The sequence below is a fragment of the Pinus tabuliformis genome, chromosome 3_1 (assembly GCF_031772625.1).
Source record: "Pinus tabuliformis cultivar Carrire ecotype Pingquan chromosome 3_1, CPIR1, whole genome shotgun sequence".
Lineage (NCBI taxonomy): Eukaryota > Viridiplantae > Streptophyta > Pinopsida > Pinales > Pinaceae > Pinus > Pinus tabuliformis.
In genome coordinates, this window is record NC_142301.1 from 434,593,927 (window position 1) to 434,613,850 (window position 19,924).

A 19,924-nucleotide genomic window follows, 5' to 3' on the forward strand; every position below is an offset into this window, starting at 1 on the left:
AAAAATAGCGAACATGCTAGTTGGAGCGCAAAACCGCGCAACAGCCGTTGGATGGCAGAGGACAGATCAACAGTGCAGGTCGTCCGGATCAGTTGAAGAGCGGGACACGACAGCCGTTAGATGGTTTGTTCTTGAGATCAGTGTTGGGGAAAGGCCGGATGGTCAGGGTCCACCCGCGCCCGCCGATCCTTTCATTTATAGTATGTTTCTATTATAAACATATAGTTCCACCTTTATCGCATAATTTGTAACTGTACGTATTATATAAACAACATAACACAGAAAATTTGAGAGAAAGGAGTGTATTGTGAACCATTCCAAGGGGTCTGGAGGTCAGGGTGACCAGTACGGTCGTGTGTATGCTCATTTCAACTCGAAGTTTCGAGCGAAACATAGTGGTGAGTTCCATTTCTGTGTTGAGACTCTGTTTTTGAGCTCACACCTGTAACAACCATTTGAAGACATAATAAAGAGGTCAGCACTGGAAGCTAGGACCAGGAGACGTAGCCAGGAAGTCTAGTGAACTCCTTTATCAATTTTGCTTGTGTTGATGTGTCTGATTGTGTTTTTATAATTGTTTAAGTGTTTGTGTTATTCGCAATCTTATCGATCCATTGCACTAAGTAATATAGACAACTCTACACATAAGTCTGTAATACCTTTATCAATTTCAGATCAATGAAAACCCTTCCTCCTTCCAAGACACCCAATAATCCATGCATAAGTGTGCCCAAGAAAAACAAGCATAAGCACCCAATCACATAATGAAAAACCATACTTTTACGATTAGATGGCCCACCTTCAAACAAACGATCTCGACAGATGTGTGAGGGGACATGTGATTGGCTTAGGGAGTAGAGACATCTGGGACAATATCGGCTACACTAATGGCTGTTGGTTGTTGGCTGAAGACAAATTTAGGAGAAAATTTGTTCTATGGGGTCACCCACTGGTGGTGGGTAACAGTAAACACATTAGATTTTTCTTCAAGATATCATCAAGTCTGCAATGTGCATACATCCACAGGATGCATAGAAGACCATTTTCAAGACCAGATATAGACTTTTGAATGGCTTGTCATGCCTTTTAGGCTAATAATTCTTCAACATTCATGCAACTTATCAGCAACATACTTCGTCCTTAGTTTTGCAAGTTTGTTGCTGCTTACCTAGGCAATAGCCTCATATACAGCAAAACCCTCATATCTAGCAAACTGCAGGATGAGCATCTTCAATATGCGGAGATCATTCTTGACCTTGTGAAACATCATACATTCGGTCACGATGGAAATCAAGAAGCAGTTGCACCCATATTGCTTTGTAGAAAACAAGAAAACCACAATTAAATTCATATATATATATATATATATTACAATTTTTATATTTCTAGAGAAAGGACCTCAAAGTTCTCACTTTTGGCTCCCTCAATCACCTCAATTTGATTTTGCACGAGGTTTAACACAAACTCTAGCAGGAATTTTTAGCCTTCTCCTACTTGTTAACCAACAACAAAATTTTGCCAAGAGCTTCTCTTTCTTTTAGGTGTATAACTGCCCTCTTTATACTGGTGACACTTCATCTTCATAATGCTCAATTGGCCATCTTGAAATATTTTCAGCTTGTTGGCCTTTAAGATGTCAAACAAGTAGTTGTCTTCTTGTGACATCTTTTTCCAGGATTGACCAGCTGATTACTCGGTAAAAGTGAAAATGACTTTGTTTGACTTGGGAGAAGCTCAAACTATTGCCATTTGATAGTTCCTACAATTGTTGCTCTCTCAATTCTCTTTATTGTTATCATACTTTCCTCGTCTGTTAGACAATGTTTATTGCAAGAACATCACAAGTGATGTTTGTAAGAGAGAATTCTTCTCAGAAACTTTGCAAGAAGATGGTTAAAAAGGAGGGTTGAACTTCATTTTATTTATGTCATAATATTTTACTTCCATAAACATATTTTCTTGTTCTCGTCAAACTCCAGCAACCATCTTAATTGAGAATATTCAATACACATCAGTGCTTTAGGTCAAGCATTTTTTATGTCACTCAACAATAAATAATTAGAACAGTTTGATTCTAGGTAGAATTGCACCCATTGTCTGGAAAGATTAAGATTTTATTTATGTCATAATTTGTTACTTCTATAAACATATTTTCTTGTTCTCGTCAAATTCCAGCAACCATCTTAATTGATAATATTCAATAAACGTAGTGCTTTAGGTCAAGCATCTTTTATGTCGCTCAACAATAAATAATTAGAACAGTTTGATTCTAGGTAGAATTGCACCCATTGTCTGGAAAGATTAAGATGAATTCAAAGGAAATAGATTATGCTGAAATTATAATAATCTCATTTCTAACTTCACATTCTTTTTAAATTTCCCATTAATAAAAGAGTCAAGACTACTCTAACTATAATTTCAAAAGCATAGCAGGCAGACGCTTTTCCATCTCATGAATAGTGTTGAATCATGTTTTTTCATATGGATGTATTATTCAAGAGGGCAAATGAATTACTTGGGCATAGTACTTCTGCTTCCTGCTGCCTGTGACATTTGACAGTGCCCTGTAAAATTCATGTTCATAATGTTTCTACATTTTTAATGATAGCCGAGTTGTGGAATCTGGTGCTCCGAAGGCAATTGTTATCCCTGCTGAGGGGACGGAAGTGGGAACCCAACTAAGGGAAAATGATATATCTTGGAGCAAGTTCCTTTCATTTACAGATCATCTTCACAGGTATTCTACATGCTGGACCTAAATAAGTTTTATTGATGCCAATATTTACATCATGTGTTCAATCACAAATAGCGAATCACTGAATGGATCAAATTGTGGCCCCTTTATGAGATTGTCTCTTAGCTTTTATGCATTTGCTTTAGTGTTCTCAATAATGATGCAGTTGCAGCTTCTCTTATCCTTTATCAATGTTAAAAAGTTGATTGGTAGAAAGCAGTGACTTTAAAGAACATGGACAGTTTAAAATTTAATAAACATTGTCACTTCATGATTCACTACCAGCCCTGAGTACTATTCTCCTGCCCGCCAACCTGTCGATGCATTGACAGTTATTCTGTTTTCATCTGGCACATCAGGTAAAGCATGGTTTTATTCTGCAATTTTACGGTTATGTTGATTAGACAAGGGTTTCTTAATCACATCCACTTCTTGTATGGGCATCCGCTTCTTTAAGAGGTTCTTTCTGATTTTTTTTGTTCTATGCTTGTAAGGGGAACCAAAGGCCATTCCATGGACACATGTAGCATCAATTAGGAGTGGAGCTGAGTCATGGGCCCACTTGGATGTTAAAGCTGGAGACGTATTTTGCTGGCCGACAAATTTTGGCTGGATAATGGGTTCAGTTTTAGTTTACTCATGTTTTCTCAGTGGTGCCACTGCAGCCCTTTATCACGGTTCTCCTCTTGATCGTGGTTTTGGAAAATTTGTTCAGGTAGAATTCATGGCCATTAACAATTATAATTTTGATTGATGCACTCTATCCAAGCCAGATTGATATCTCTATTTACTATCTATTGTTTCATAATTTATAGTACATTTAATATTGAATAATCCGAGTTCAGATGTAGAAATGCATACACACATGTGCAGGATGCAGGGGTAAATGTGCTTGGCACCGTGCCAAGTATGGTAAAAACATGGAAGAGTACAGGATGCATGGAAGGGCTTGATTGGTCTCAGATTAGGTAACTCCAAGCATGTCAACGTTGATCTAGTCCATTGTGTAGGAGTCCTGAAGTTAGTCAATGACTACACTGATAGACTTATTATAAAGACAAGCATCTTCCATTCTGTCTACAGGAATTTTGGCTCTACAGGGGAGGCCTCCAGCATTGATGATGATTTGTGGCTAAGTTCCAAAGCTTGGTATAAGCCAGTAATAGAATGCTGTGGTGGTACAGAACTTTCAGCTACTTACATTAATGGCTCCTTACTGCAGCCACAGGCATTTGGAATGTTTAGCACCCCGTCAATGACAACAGGATTTGTGTTGCTTGATGATGCTCATAATCCTCTTGTGAGACAACTGACTCCTTTGGTGTGCTGTCCTTATAAGTTCCTTAATTTACTGACAGCCAATTATAAGTTAATGTGTGTTAGTTGAAGGAAGTTCTAACGATTGCTATTATTGAACTTTTCAGCCAAATGATCAACCTTGCATTGGTGAAATAGGGCTGTTCCCTACCTATTTTGGGGCATCGGATAGATTGCTCAATGCAGATCATGATGCTGTATATTTCAAAGGAATGCCATTTTACAAAGGGATGGTATGCCACAACTCCTCTCCCTTTTTCTATATTCCTGAATGCTTTTGGATGCTGTAATTATTTTCCAAATCCATGTCCTCTTTTCCTTTTAATCATTATTTTTTTCATAATATTAATTTGATCTAAAGTTTGCTGCTCTTTCGTGTTCAGACCTATTCATTTTAACTTAATGTCATCTTAGCTGCAGGCTTATGTTCTTGCTTTGTGTAGATCATACTCATGACTCGTGACTCATAGAGTGATACCTTTTCTATTTTCAATAATTAATTTTCTTTATTTTTGGTACTGTTACCTCTCAAACCTGCACTCAAAGATGTTCAAGTCCCTAAACAGAATGCAAACCTAGAGACACTAAGGAAGCTTTCTTACTGTCACCACAACAACTCTTCCTCTCACTTTAGGTTTGTTCTAATATGGCACAAGGGGAAATCCTAGGAAAAATGGTTATGCTATTCTATACAAATAAAAGGATGGTGGACTCCCAAGACCATTGTCTATCCAATTGGACAACGGAGTCAAGATCAAAGAACAAGAGGGTTTGAATATTATGGAGAAGACGTAATTAATCCATTCATTGATGTGCCATAAATAGTCCTGTTACCTCCAAGATCTGCACAAAACATAAGTCAAATCATCCAAGTGCAAATCCTAGAAGAACTCTTGGAAGTTCTACCCACTGTCACATTAGTAGAACCTCCCGTCACTTTAGGTTGGCTCTCCTATGGGACAAGGGAGAATTCCTAAAATAAATCACTAATCTTCCCTATTCACACAGATCTGAAAATCATATTAGCGATTTGGTATGTATAATGATTTTATTTAAAGGATGAGAAGACAAGCAAGTTGAGTGTCAACTTGAACAAGTTATGTGATATATGAACATCACTAATCAAATGAACCACATTGATATACAGATGTATATGATAAGCTCATTAAAATGCCAATTCATAACCAGCTCAAAACCAACCAGCATATGACGCAACCAATAAAGTAAAAAGAGCAGCAATAGTCATCAAAATATGAATAATCAGCAGCCGTAATCTTCATTAACAATCTGGGTTACATCAAGGGATAAAGGTCATGAATGCCTCTCCAATACATCCTTCTCTAACATCCAAACAGTCTACTAAAATGTGTATGAACAGCTCTGAAAATAGAGATATGTGGTGGCCCAAGCATTAATATGACGTCTACTGCAGCAAAATATGCCTACTTTCACCAAAGCTTTTCCTCCCTTTAACATGAAATTTATAATGTCCTTGGACTGCCAAGGGGAATTTCTCTACTTGAGCTTTTGATTTGCAGATGAGGGATGCTTCTCCTTTTATAACTTTTCTCTCCCAACTAATTTACAACAAAATATTATTGAGAAAGCTCTAGAGATCCCTAGATCCACACTTCCTCCGAGAAACATTAATAAAGTGCACATAAGAATATCTGGAAGTATCCTTGAAGGAATGTGCTCCATTTGTGAGTCTTTCGACCTTGTTAAAAAGTGCCAAGTGCCAATCTCTAAGTAAACATTTCATTAATGATCTATTTTTGCTATGGGGGGTGTTCTAGAGCTTTATTGGAGGAGCGTTCTCTCTAAAATAGTGTTTTCTCCCCATTTGAAAAATGTGAAGAAGAATATACATGCCACTTGTCACCATCTTGGGCTGAGTGCTTCTATCTAGAGTCTTCCAAGGGAACGCTACCTTTCTCCGTGTGCCACATGTCAAAAAAATGCCAAATGCTCTCCTTGTAGCAAGGGTGCTTCATTACACAAAGGTTTTTCTTGATGCATGAGCTGTTCTAGGTGAAGTGTTCTTCAAAGATTGTGCATCAAATGCAATGAAACTCTTAACTATCTCCTTAGAAAGTGACATGGTCTTCTTCTTGATATGTGTGCTTTGGAAAGGGTGTAAAGAAGGTCGTGGGGCCACTTTGACCATATCTTCATCTATAAAACATTAAAAATCCCTTGAAAAGATGAGTGCTTCTCTATTCTTGAGATGCGTGCTTCGATAAATGTGCAAAATGCAGCCAGGGATCCATTAACCCCTCCTTAAATGATGCATGCATGCCACATGTGGGGCACTCTCCTTCCTTGACGCTTCGACCAAGCAAACATTAATGAAGTGCCTCTACACTGTACAGGTGGTCTGCTCTTGGAGAATATGCATTTAATGGCTCTTGATCTAGAACACCTTCATAAATAACAATAAAGTATAACAAACATCCTCAAATGCCCCATTAAAAGGTGGAGTTGCTCCTCTTCAATTGCAATTTGACCATTCAGACACTAAAGTAATCCTCAAATGTGGGCAATCCTTCCTTGAAGATTCTTTTACCACTATGAGAGGGTTTCTAGGTGACACATACTTCATTTAGTGGCATTCTATAGAAACCTCTTTGTTGCTTGTAGATGATGCCCAAAGCTGACATGGATGATGAATTATGCCCCAACAAATGTAGAAATGCCTTTTGTGATGTGTGATGAACCAAAGTGGTGAGAAATGGCTTCAAATTTCAAACTTTTGCCTTGAAAACTGTGGAGACACCCCAAAAGCACATTCCAATGGATAAATATGCATGAAAATATGTAGATAAGTGTGCCAAAAGCTGAATGTCTGCTACATGTGCAACCTTGCCTGCAATTATATGAATTTAACAACAAAACATGCCTCAAATTACATGAATATCCTTCAACATTTGAGACAAAATGAAAACACATGGGTCTTCATCACCACCTCTCAAATGACTCATACGATGCTCCAAAGTTCCTATATATGCTGCTGCAATGCCTGCTAAAAAGAATGCCACTGAAATTGCAAATTGGGCTTGCATATTAGGAAGTAACAAGTCCAAACATATTTTCAGATAATGCAAGATTAAGTGACTGCCCTAATACAATATGTGCCATCACAATCAAGAAATAACAACCAACAATAATGTGCAATCATTAAGCAAAGAAAGAATAACCATAACATGAAAAACTAGATGAAGTAGAAAAAGTAGGACAAACTTCATATTGAATGAATTTATGAACAACCAACAATACATCATTTCTTCAATTCTGCTTTCATAACAAGATCAAGATGTTAATTTTAGGCAACAATGGTATGTTTTATGCTTTAGAGCAATTTTACTTCAATTTCTTTATCAGCCCAGTATCAATATTCAGATTAGCAACCACATCAACATGATAGTAAAATGCAGATAGAACATAAACATAAACAGTAGAAGACAAGCCAAGACAAGAGGACACAAGATGTGGCACCAGCCAGGGACAAACCCCAATGTGGGGAAACCCTTGTTCAAATCTTCTTTTAGTCTTCAATAGTTTAGCACAATGTTACTTGGGAGCGGGAGCGAAAACGGGAGCGGGAGTGACCATTTTCAGAAGCTCCCAATTTGGGAGCGAATCCAGGAGCGATTTAAAAAAAAATATATATATATATATATATATATATATATATATATATATATATTTATATTTTTTAATTTTTTATACATATATGTCAACAAAAACATGTAGAATGATGAATTAGATATAAAAAACATAGAGTGATCATTGAACCATATCACATCAATCATCTAGAAATTATAATCTTCATCAACCATGTCCACAAGTTAGTAAAATACATATTACAACTGCAACATATTGAGTCTCGTGAATCATGATTCATCAAATTCAATCTTAAAGTTTCAACTTCAAGCTTTCAAAATTGAAAATTCAATATATAACATTTATCATCATTGATCACCAAAGTTGTACTTGTAAGCTAAATTTAACCATTACAAGAAGTAATATCTTAGATATTTCTAAGTCCTAACTTCTAACTGTTAACATGAAATGAAATGTTATAAAATGAAACTTGAATAATGAAATGAAATGAAACAACTTTAGTCTTTCACGAAGCATCATATTCAATATTCACAATCATTACCAATGAGTTATAATTGCCAACTTCAAACTTCAAATTTTCATTATCACAGTCATATATTGTTTACAAAAAATATCATTATGATATGAAAGAGTCAAGAGTCAAGAGTCAAGAGTCAAGGACTCAAGACTCAACAGTTATGAAAACTAATAGAAACTAGAAAAGACAAGTAAACTGCAAATCTACATGCGGCCCTTGCCACGAGAGTCTCCAAGAGTATAAGCAGGTCGTGGTGGTCTTCTAGGAGTCTCCCGCACAGACCGACGACCAGAACTAGAAGGCACATGCCCTCAACGTGAGGGTGTAGATGGAGGTGGCGACAGCAAAGGAACAAGACTCGGACCTCAAGCACTGCTACTGGATGGTGGAGGTGGAGGTGGCATGGTTGCTGCATCTGTAGCTACATCTTCATCCCTTATAAGTTCCTCTTCCAGTTTTTCAAGATGCACTATACCATCCTCCAAATTGTCATCCTCTGGGTGATTGTCCCAAATTTTATATGTGGGATCCTCATAAGCCCGATCACAGTAATGACTCAACAACCTCAAGTTGTAGTGCACATAAACCAAGCTTTCTGCTCGTTTTTCATTGAGTCTGTTTCTTTTCACATTGTGTATGAAGCTGTAGGTGCTCCAACACCTCTCTGCAGAAGAAGTATTCACAACTTGTGATAGAACTTTTTTTGCCAATTTTGGCAAAAGTCCATGGCCGCCATATGTTTCCCACCATGTGAGAGAATCAAATCTGTCTCTGTCTTCCATTGCATGGAAGGTACCAAACAAACCAGTGCCACTGAAGTATTTGCCTATTTCAAGGCGCACGGCTGCACATTCCTCCCTGTCAAGTATCAACTTTTCTAATGCTTGCAAATATCCACTAGTTACCTCTGCATCTAAATGGGGTTTGGTCCTAATCCCACCCCCTGGTGCAAGTTGGCCCAACCAAGATGTAGAGTAGTATTTTGGCGTAAGGATATACGCCAAGCAATGTAGTGGAAGATTAAGTATATTCCACCATTCACACACACAATCATGAATCAGTTTGTACAAGTCCGGATCTCTGTTATGCACAATATCTTTTATTTGCCCCAACATGGTATCCATCTGCTCATACACCTCGCCAATCACTGGTTTGTCTATATCTGCAAACCGAATCATGTGATAAATGGGCTTGGTGAAATCCAATACTTGCCTCACACTTGTCCAAAAGTGACAATCAAGAGCGGCCTCCTCCACCAGTTCAAAACCTCGCTTGTCAGTTGCATTTGTAGCCCTTTCCTTTAATACCTACCAATGTGGACTTGATACCATGCTAGCCAATGACTCTCTTACCTTCAAAAGGCGCCTGAAGGTGAGGTAATAGCTACCAAATCTGGTCTTCGCAATCTTCAACAACTCCAATCTCGAGTGACTGCGGAAAAGGCCATGGGTATTGCTATGATTTGTAATAAATTTTATCATTTGTTTGCCTTTCTTGTACAAATCACCAATCCATTTGTATTGTGCATTTTTGTTCTTGACAACATCATGCATCAGAAGGTTCAATGTGTGAACCAAACATCCAAACCAAAATATGTTGGGGTATTTATCCTCAATAATTGCTCCCGCTGCCTTACAATTTGGAGCATTATCAGTGATGACTTGGATGACATTGTATGGCCCAATACGGTCAATTGTTTCAAGTAATGCTTCTGCAATGTTGATGGCGGTCCTAAACTTGTCTGAGTAATCATGTGCAGTTAGAAAGATGGCACCACTAACAAACACAACAAGAACACTTATCAATGGCTTTCCTTTTACATTTGTCCATCTATCAGATACGATGGACACCCCATGGTCAGTCCAAGAACTTGTCATTCTATTCAAAGAATGTGATATTTTTGCTTTTTCATGATCAAGTCCAACGGTTCTTGCCTTGTCATACCCAGGGCTCTTGTATCCTTTAGGGGCATCATTTATGGCAGAAACCATTTCGTGCCAATAAGGTGAGCGAAGAACATTGAATGGTATCCCACATGCATAGAGAAACCTGTAAACCTATGAATCCACATCATTCCTACACCCCTCATCAAGGAAATCTGATATGGTTCTACGCCTTAAACCTGATGACTCTGTGCCTCCATATCCACTGCCTTGGGAGGATGCTAAAGGAGTTCTTTGTGCTTGTGATTGTGAGCTTGGTTCAAAGAAACCCCTTGTTTTTTTTTATTTGTATTGGGCTTCCTCCTCTTCCCTTATGTATTTGGCTCTATCCGCTGCTGACACCACTGGACAAGTTTTGATTCCTATTTGTTTGTCTCCATCCCATGGCCTTTTCCCGCAGAGGTGTTTTCTAGCACGGGTGTATGAACCTGTGTAATCATTGTTGCAATTGGGGCAATGAAATTTAGTGGTTCCACCCCTTCTCCCTGCTTCAGGCCTGTTAACATATTTCCACAATGGGGTTTGGTCTTGTTTAGTTTTTTGAGAGTCATGTTCACCCTCCTCCGGCTCCTCCTCACCGGGGTTTTCATCAAATCCACTTTCTCCAGCTTCTTCATCCCCCTCTTCATTTTGGCCCCTCCGCTTCCTACTCTCCAACACCATAATAACCATAAAAGGGACCAAGAAGAGGAAAATCCCAAGAAATATAGCCAGGTCCATGATGTTTGATATTTGTAGGCTTTTGAATCTGCAAATTAATTTAATTTATTTAGATTAATTAATTTAATAATTTTAATTTATTAATTTAATTTAGATTCATGATTTTTTTACTAAATATAGTTAATAAACTAAATTAAACTAACTAAACTAACTAAATTACTAAGTTACTTACCTCTTTGCAGGCTTGCTCCTCGCTCCTTGGCACTTGCTCCTCGCTTCTCCTCACTCCTTTGCTCTTGCTCTCATTCAAGTGATAATGAAATTTTTGTTTGCCCCATTGAGTTTTTAAAACATAATTTTTTTTTTTTAAATTGGATTTTTTTTTCGCATCCACGGCTTTTTTTCCGCCCAGATCGCTCCCGGCGTCAGTCGAATCGCTCCCGGAGCGAAAATTTAACGCTCGGGAGCGATCGGGAGTCGATCGCTCCCGAGCTGTAATTTTCGCTCCGGGAGCGACACTCCCGATGTCGCTCCCAAAATTGCCAGGGAGCACAAATTTTTTTTATCGGGAGCGCGCTCCTGCCCAAAGCACGGATTGGGAGCGGGAGCGGGGGGGGGGGAGCGCTCCCCCGCAACTCTGGTTTAGCAGAGAGAGATAGTACAATTCACAACTCTGATAATTTATAACAGCAGCAAAAGAGCCTCAGCAAGTCAATCAACTTCGGCCTCCAAACAGCAAGATAAAACATCCCTCAAAATAGTCAAATCAACCCAGTCAAAGTCTAGTCAAACAGCCCAGCTGTGGTCAGCCCTAGCTGCAGTCAACGTTGGTCAAAAGTCAACATTTAGCTTCGATTTCTGTGCCCAGTAATGCGGCCTGCCCAAACAGAGATAGCCCTCACAAAAATGCAGTCAAAGGAGGTCAACGCATGCTGGTCATGCTTGGTCAAACTGTCCAGAAATTCGGTCTCCTGAAATTTCGGCCTCCTGAAATTTCGCTCTCCTGAAATTTCGGACGTGTGGAGAGAGAGAGGCCTAGAAATCCATACCCAATCAATGAGGAGAGAGAGAGAAGTGTGAAGATGAGTGTCCAAATGAGGCTAAGTCACCTTCTATTTATATGCAACTTTGAGGATGAATAGATGTGACTGTTGGGCTTCTAAGCCTACATAAGTTTGTTGGCCGACCTTGACAATTTGACCATAATAAAAATAAATTCATAACTTCATTTGTACATGTCAGAATCAGATGATCTTTAGATCAATCCTACTCCTCTTGGAGAGAGGAATCCAAGAAAAATATTAGCAGTCATAAATAAGATGACCCGTGTGGAGTTTGGCCCTAGTTGCCAATTTTAACACTCCCTCTCAACTAGGGAGAACTCCATATGCTAATCCATCTGCCAATCTGTACTATCTTTGCCATCAATGCACTGCTCTGCCCTGCTGAACTATGAAGAAGAAGAAGTGATCAAGAATGTATCATACCATTCTCTACTGACCCGAAGTCAGTCCCAATCAAAGGAGAGTGTGTCATACCACTCTTACTGACCCGAAGTCAGTTCCAATCAAAATAGAGTGTGTCATACCACTCTTACTGACCCGAACTCAGTTCCAATCAAAAGAGAGTGTGTCATACCGCTTTTACTGACCCGAAGTCAGTTCCAATCAAAAGAGAGTGTCTCATACCACTCTTATTGACCCGAAGTCAGTTCCAATTGATCCCAAATCAATATCGGTCATCCTAGCATAAGGAGTACGATAGTACTATGATCCCTATCCTCATTTCCCTACTCATTGGCCAGATGAGAGGTACTTCCCATGAGTCCAGATTACATGGTAGGATGTCTCAGGAGTCAGCAGGAGAAGGATGAACCACTCATCCTGTCTACATGTCGCGAATGGGTATCGCAGGGGAAGGCTAAACCACTCACCCTGTACACAGCAAATCACTAGGGGAAGTTTGAACCACTCACCCTATGGTTGCTCATCGCTCCAAGAAATACCCCAAGCCCCCCGGAGCTCCCAGAGCTCAATGTCCATCTCATACAAGACCCTCATAAGAGGTTATCTCCACGACTCTAAGTCGTTCTCGGAAGGCCAAGAACTTGACCTTCCCCAGGGGCTTTGTCACAATATCGATGACCTTCTCATCAGTCCCAATGTGATGGAGCCTTATTGCTCCTCATTGTACCATATCCCAGATAAAGTGGTACCTGATATATATATATGCTTGGAACGATCATGAAACACGGGATTCTCTGATAATCGGATCCCACTCTGGTTATCGCAGAGGATCACGGTGGTATCGAGCACATGTCCAAACAGCTCACTGAAGAGCTTCCTCAACCAGACAGCTTCCTAGGAGGCCATACTAGCAATTATGTATTCAGCCTCGGCGGTGCTCAAGGCAACCAATTTCTGCATCCCGCTCATCTAAGATATCGAAGTAGAACCCAAAGGAAAACGTTCAGAAGTGCTCTTGCAATCCACCACACTGCCAGCCCAATCAGCATCAGAATAACCATGCAGCCTGACATCTCCGGCAGTGTATCTCAGTCCATGATTAATTGTGCCCCGAAGATATCTCAGAAGATTCTTGGCACCAATCCAACGTATATGATGAGGCTCAACCATATATTGGCTCAATGTGTTAACTGGAAAACATATGTCCGGACAGGAGTTCACCAAGAACATTAGTGCTCCTATGAGTTGACGATACTTAGAAGCATTTCCCGATTCAGGTCCAGCAGCACTACCACATAACTTCTTAAAGTTAAGTTCCATCGAAGTAGTCACAATCTTGCAGTCTACCATCCCAAATCTTTCCAATATCTTCACAACATATTTTCCTTGAGAGAGGAAAATTTCACCTGGCTTTTGCCAGACCTCGAACCCTAGGGAATAGTGCATCGGTCCTAGGTCCTTCATGTCAAATTCAGAAGCCAACTCCCTCTTACATTTGTGAATGAGAGGGTTTGCACCTATCAAAAAGAGGTTGTCCACATGAAGTACCAGAATGGGAGGTTTATCATTTTCAACCTTAAAGCTTAAAGTAAAGGTTCAGATCGGCTTCACTTCTAGTGAATCCCAGCTTCATCAGATAGCAATCGATCCTCTCATACCAAGCCCGAGGTGCTTGCTTTAATCCATAGAGAGCTTTCTTCAACCTGCATACATGAGATTCCCGATCATGAACCTCAAACCCCTTGAGTTGTTCCACATAGACTTCCTTTTTGATTGAACCATGAAAGAAAGAGGTCTTGACATCCATCTTATGTAGGTTCCATCCTTGCGAGGCAGCAAGGGCTATGATCGAGCGGATGGTGGTGTATCGGGAAACAGGTGAAAATTTCTCATCGTAATCTACACATTCCTTTTGAGAGAAGCCTCAAGCAACAAAGTGAGCACTTCCATCAACGCCATGCTTGATTTTGTAAAGCCACTTAGAGGTGACAACCGATTTGTTCTGAGGTCTAGGGACCACATCTCAGACATCATTCTTCATAATTGACTCGTATTCTTCATTCATAGTATCCTTCCATACTTGATGCTTCACGACTTCTTCGAATGATGAAGGCTCATTTTGAATGATAATGCTCATGGCGGTCAAATATCCTTGATACCTATTCGGCTTCTTGCTTTCACGGAAAGTCCCCCTTGGTGCAATGTGTCTCTCGGCATCTTCGATAGTGTCCCTAAGCCATGAGGGTCTCCTTTTGGAGGAGAAGGGTTCATGAGGAGGATCAATAACATCCATAGGTTCATCAACATCAGGCATTGTTTCGTCTTCTTCTGCACCCTGATTTCCAGTGTCAGCTTCTTTGTCCTTCCTTAGGATAGGAAGGTTGTTGATCTTCCTGAGGGCCATATCTTCGTTGAAGGTGACATCATGACTTATCTCAACTTCCTTTGACCAACTACATAAATTCTATAACCCTTAGAATTTTCACTATAGCCCACAAAGATTCTTTTCTTCCCAGATGCACCCAATTTGCTTATTTTCTCTTTCGGCGCATGAAAATATACAGGACTTCCAAAAATTCTAAAATGAGAGACATCAGGTAGGGCCTTATAGTGAAGATGGGAAACCTCCGGTGCCATAGTTCAGATTGTAGAGATGTGTCGCAAGACATGGCTCCCAATGGACTTCCTCCAACTTGATACAAAGTGTCACAACCCTAAACCCAAGAGTAAAAGCATCTTTAAAATTTCTTTTCCAAACACATACCTTTCCATCGATGAATGCCACCTTGAATCCTTTGTCCTACATGGCTAAAATGGACGCCAGGTTCTTCTTTAGATCAGGTACATATAGTAATTCTTGCAAATGAATAATATTACCTTGATTCAATTGAAGGGTAACATTCCCTACTCCCTTCACGGGATAGGTGGCATCGTATCCAAGGATGATCTCCTTTTTTTCTCCTTTTCTGTCAGATTAGAGAGGGCTTCCTTGTATCCGGTGAAGTGCCTTGAGGCACCACTATTAATCAGCCAATTTCCAAAAGTGTCTAGAGGAGAGGCAATGGAGAGGGTTGATATAAGATAGTACTCTTTTTGCTTATTGTTAACAACACTTCATTCTTCATACTTGGAGTTCCTTGATTTCTTGGAGGGTCAACCATTTCCTTGATGTCCTGCATTCCTTTTTCCTTTTCCATTGGACTTGCCATTCCTTTGATCGTTGTTGTTGAAGTTGCCCCTGGAATGATTGTGATCATCATCATGCGATGTGTCCCTTCTATTTGGACACTCCCTTGCATAGTGGCCAAACTTATTGCATTCAAAGCACCTTCCCTTCCTTCCTCCCTTAGATCCAGTCTTTCCATGGAAATGACCTTTAGACCCTGCATTATTTCTCTTTTGGCATGAGCGGAGAATGCAGTGGGGTTGCTTCTATTTGAAGGAATTTCTTGCTCCACCATTCTTGTTTCTTCTTGAATGCATCTCGACATCAATTCTTCAAACCCTGGAATTCGATCATTGTTGAGGACGGTGGTTCTAAATACATACCACTCAAGTGGGAGTCCTCCAAGGGTGGTGAGAGTAAGTTCCTTGTCAGGAATGACTTCTCTAATCGAGAGTAGATCATTCTTGATCTCAGTAATCCTCAATAAATAGGATTGAATATCCTCGTCCTTGCTCTTCTTAATATCCTTCAACTTATTCTTGAGAAATAGAATTTGATTAGCATTACTAACCTTGAACATGTCGATCAACCTGTCGTAGATCTCCTTGGAGGTCTTCAATTTGGAGATTTAGGCCACCAAATGCTTGTCAATGGAATCCCTGATAATCTTCTTTCATTTGACTTTAGCCCTATTGTACTTGGTCTTCGCAGCAGTGGGTGCATTTGAAGGAGGTTCAGGGATTTTACCCTGCACATAGTCCATCGCTTTTTTTTCTTCCAAGGTCAAATCAAGAGACATCTTCCATCCATGATAGTCAGATTTATCATCGAGCTTCTCTTCAGCCAAGAAGTAGGATGAGGAACCCATTGAACCTTTTGTCCTTGTCCAACTGTCTTTGGTGATTGCTCTTTCACTCTTGCTTGGGCTTTGTCTTCACTTCAGCTTTGATACCATGTTAGTTTTAGGCAACAATGGTATGTTCTATGCTTTAGAGAAATTTTACTTCAATTTCTTTATCAACCCAGTATCAATATTCATATTAGCAATCACATCAACATTGTAGTAAATTGCAGATAGAACAGAAACATAAATAGTAGAAGACAAGCCAAGACAAGAGAACACAAGATGTGGCACCAACCAGGGACAAACCCCAATGTGGGGAAACCCTTGATCAAATCTTCTTTTAGTCTTCAATAGTTCAGCAGAGAGAGATAGTACAATTTACAAATCTAATAATTTATAATAGCAGCAAAAGAGCCCTAACCAGAAAAGTCAACACTGGTCAACAGGGCAGATTTGACCCTCAGCAAGTCGGTCAACTTCAGTCAACTTCGGCCTCCAAACAGCAAGATAAACAAAACAGTCAAATTTAGCCCAGTCAAAGTCTGGTCAAACAACCCACCTGCGGTCAGCCCTAGCTAAAGTCAACGTTGGTCAACAATCAACGTTTAGCCTCGATTTCTGTGCCCAAAAATGCGGTGAGATAGCCCTCACAAAAACGCAGTCAAAGGAGGTCAACGCATGTTGGTCAACACTTGGTCAAACTGTCCATAAATTTGGTCTCCTGAAATTTCGGCCTCCTGAAATTTCGACCTCCTGAAATTTCGCTCTCCTGAAATTTTGGACGTGTGGAGAGACAGAGGCCCAAAAATCCGTACCCAATCAATGAGAAGAGAGAGAGAGAGAAGTGTGAAGATGAGTGTGTCCAAATGAGGCTAAGTCACCTTCTATTTATATGCAACATTGAAGATGAATAGACGTGACTGTTGGGCTTCTGAGCCTACATAAGTTTGTTGGTCGACCTTGACAATTTGACCATAATCAAAATAAATTCATAACTTCATTTGTACATGTCAAAATCGGATGATCTTTAGATCAATCCTACACCTCTCGAAGAGAGGAATCCAAGAAAAATATTAGTTGTCATAAATAAGATGACCCATGTGGAGTTTGGCCCTAGTTGCCAATTTTAACACAAGAGGACCGAATATAACTCATTGAGCTAGAAACTACAGCAACGAATCCTCTCCAAGAATTCAAGGTTACATCAATGATTAGGGAGGGTTTACAACCTCTACCCTAATCTCTTCTTATGTGACAAGCTTGCTCTTACCCAAAGATTATTGCAGCAGCAAAAACCACAACCATCCTTTCAAAAACCCTAACCATCCATGAAAAGAAAGGAGAGCTGGAAAATCTAACATTAAACTTGTCCTTTTAACTTCTTCCTCCCAAAGTTATTCAACTAAGTGGTGGGGAACTCCCACAACTCAAACCATGCCTTTGGCAAATGAATCTCTCCTCAATTTATACCTTTTACATCAAGTACTAGTGAATAAATTAATAGTAAATAGGAAGTAAAACCTTAGAAGTCAAGCACTCCTCTTTAGAGTGCTTTTAGGTTTGATTTAATCACAATTTGACATGCATTACCTCCTCCTTTGTGGTAGCTCCTCCAAATATGTAACTCATGCTTTGAACAATGTGTAATTCTTCATAAGGCCCCGTTGATTTAGGTCATAAATATCATCACTATTCACCCTTGGAGTGGAGTTATCCTCTTCAAGAGACCTTCCATTCGGGTAATTTTGAGGTCAAAATGGATCTCAAAATAAAAAATGTACTATCAAAATCAACTTTAAAAGAACTAGTAGGATTTGAGATGATGATGTTAATAATAAGGGTAAATAATTTTGGAAGGAAAAGAAGAAACTTACTCTTTTTAATCATACTTTTTACTTATCTCCTTATAGCTTTACTCAAATTTCAAGTGTAGGCACTCGTTGGATGCGGAATAAAATTACACATCCACAGAGTACCCACTTTGCATACTTTTGATAGACCCATTGTGAGATAAATTAGGATTCAAGATGATAATGTCAACCATAAAGGTAGATATTTTTTGAGGGAAAGGAAGAAAACTACATTTTTTAATCATTTTTCGACTTATATTCTTGTAGTTTTGCTCAAAGTTCGAGTGTAGGCACTCGTTGGATGTAAAATGAGATGAGTGCTTACACTTGAAATTTGAGCAAACCTATAAGGAGATAAGTCAAAAATAAAATAAAATAAAGTAGTTTTTTTCTTCTCTTGGAAAATTCACAACTCTTATTTTGTTATTTTCCTTAAGAAGTGCATTTTAGACCTCAAAGTTCCCTTAGTGCTTGAACATTCAAACACTCTCTCACTCCATTGCATCATTTTGCTAGGGCATTCCTCCAACCTTTTTCTATGCTATGGGGCTCCTCCATGTGGGACATTTTTGCCTTTGCATGCATGGAATGGTGTTAGTTTTTGTAGCATTGGATAGGTGTTCTAGTCTCGATTTGTGTCAAAGAGGCTAAGAACACGAGATCTTCAAAACCCATAAAAGGTTTCGCGAGATAAGCTTGCGAAACGCCTTTATTAAATTAATTAACCATCATTTAAAAAATGTGTAAGTCTAACTTAGGAAACTGGTTAATAAATAGGAATTAATTAAGGAAATGTGATAATTCTCTAGAAAATCACACGGATTGAGTTTGAGACGATCTTATCCATTGATGGAGATCTAATCATGGTTGTTGGTTCACCAACGAGAAATTATAAGAGTAGGTCGATGGGGATGAAGATAAACACGTCGAGTGAGAGGAAGAGTGAGTCCCTTGGGCAGGTCAAACTATCCAGTTGTCGTGATTCGGTATAGGAAGAAGAGTTCGATCAAGAGGAGGGAAGCAGAGATAGGGGAGAAACAACAGAGAGATTCTAGAGGAGATTTCTAGTTCCAGAGAGGAAACAACACAGAGGCCGAGTTAGTCCACTCATAGGCCGAGTTATTCCACTCATAGGTTGTGCAAAGGTTGTGCAAAAGCCTCAAGAAGGCAGTTCGATTCAATTGAGTAGGGTGATTCAGGTGTTAGAGGCCGCGAAAATTTCCAGAAAGCCAAGCGAGTCACTTCCTGAGGTAGAGTCAACCAGGACGTCAGATTGTGAGCAATTCCAGGAGGAGTGCGAGTGGGGCCTGCACAAGCACTACCCAGAGGCTCACGCAGGGGTATTTCGTGTGGCCCAGTAGAGCCAGTTTCTGGAGGCAGATCGGTGGTGGAGTGATACATATTGTCTGACAGATGTTTTGGCCAAATTATTTGCTGTGGATTGTCAGTTTGGGCATCCAGATATTGTACTCAAATCTTGCTACTGCATAATAATAAAATAAACCCTCATTTGTTGCACCATTTTTCCCAAGTTGGGTTTCTCCAAGGACTTTTGTCCAAAAAAATTGGTGTCATTTTTATTGTGTGTGCATGATTTTCCCAATTCTACTTTTGCTTCCGAAGTGCATTTTTGGTGAAAAGTGCAGTAATGATTTTATTCATTGTTTGTCGTAATAGCAAATACACTGCACATAATAATATTCAGTTAGAAGAATAATTTCCAATTGTTGCAATAGTGGAAATTTCACATGGTATCAAAGCATAGTTGATCAGAGCGTGGCTCAATAAGCAAATGGAAATTTT

At 39.6% G+C, this 19,924-nt stretch overlaps 1 protein-coding gene across 2 annotated transcripts in view; it reads left to right on the top strand.

Moving 5' to 3' along the window:
• The window catches only part of LOC149187618 (putative CoA ligase CCL12), a 258,764-nt gene that overhangs the window by 204,690 nt on the left and 34,150 nt on the right, over positions 1 to 19,924 (top strand). For both annotated transcript variants that reach the window (XM_089411406.1, XM_089411405.1), the window contains 6 exons: positions 2,609 to 2,737; positions 3,020 to 3,093; positions 3,229 to 3,449; positions 3,608 to 3,702; positions 3,818 to 4,034; positions 4,159 to 4,284. In XM_089411406.1, the coding sequence (XP_089267532.1) occupies positions 2,609 to 2,737; positions 3,020 to 3,093; positions 3,229 to 3,449; positions 3,608 to 3,702; positions 3,818 to 4,034; positions 4,159 to 4,284 (862 nt within the window). The remainder of the gene's footprint in view (positions 1 to 2,608; positions 2,738 to 3,019; positions 3,094 to 3,228; positions 3,450 to 3,607; positions 3,703 to 3,817; positions 4,035 to 4,158; positions 4,285 to 19,924) is intronic.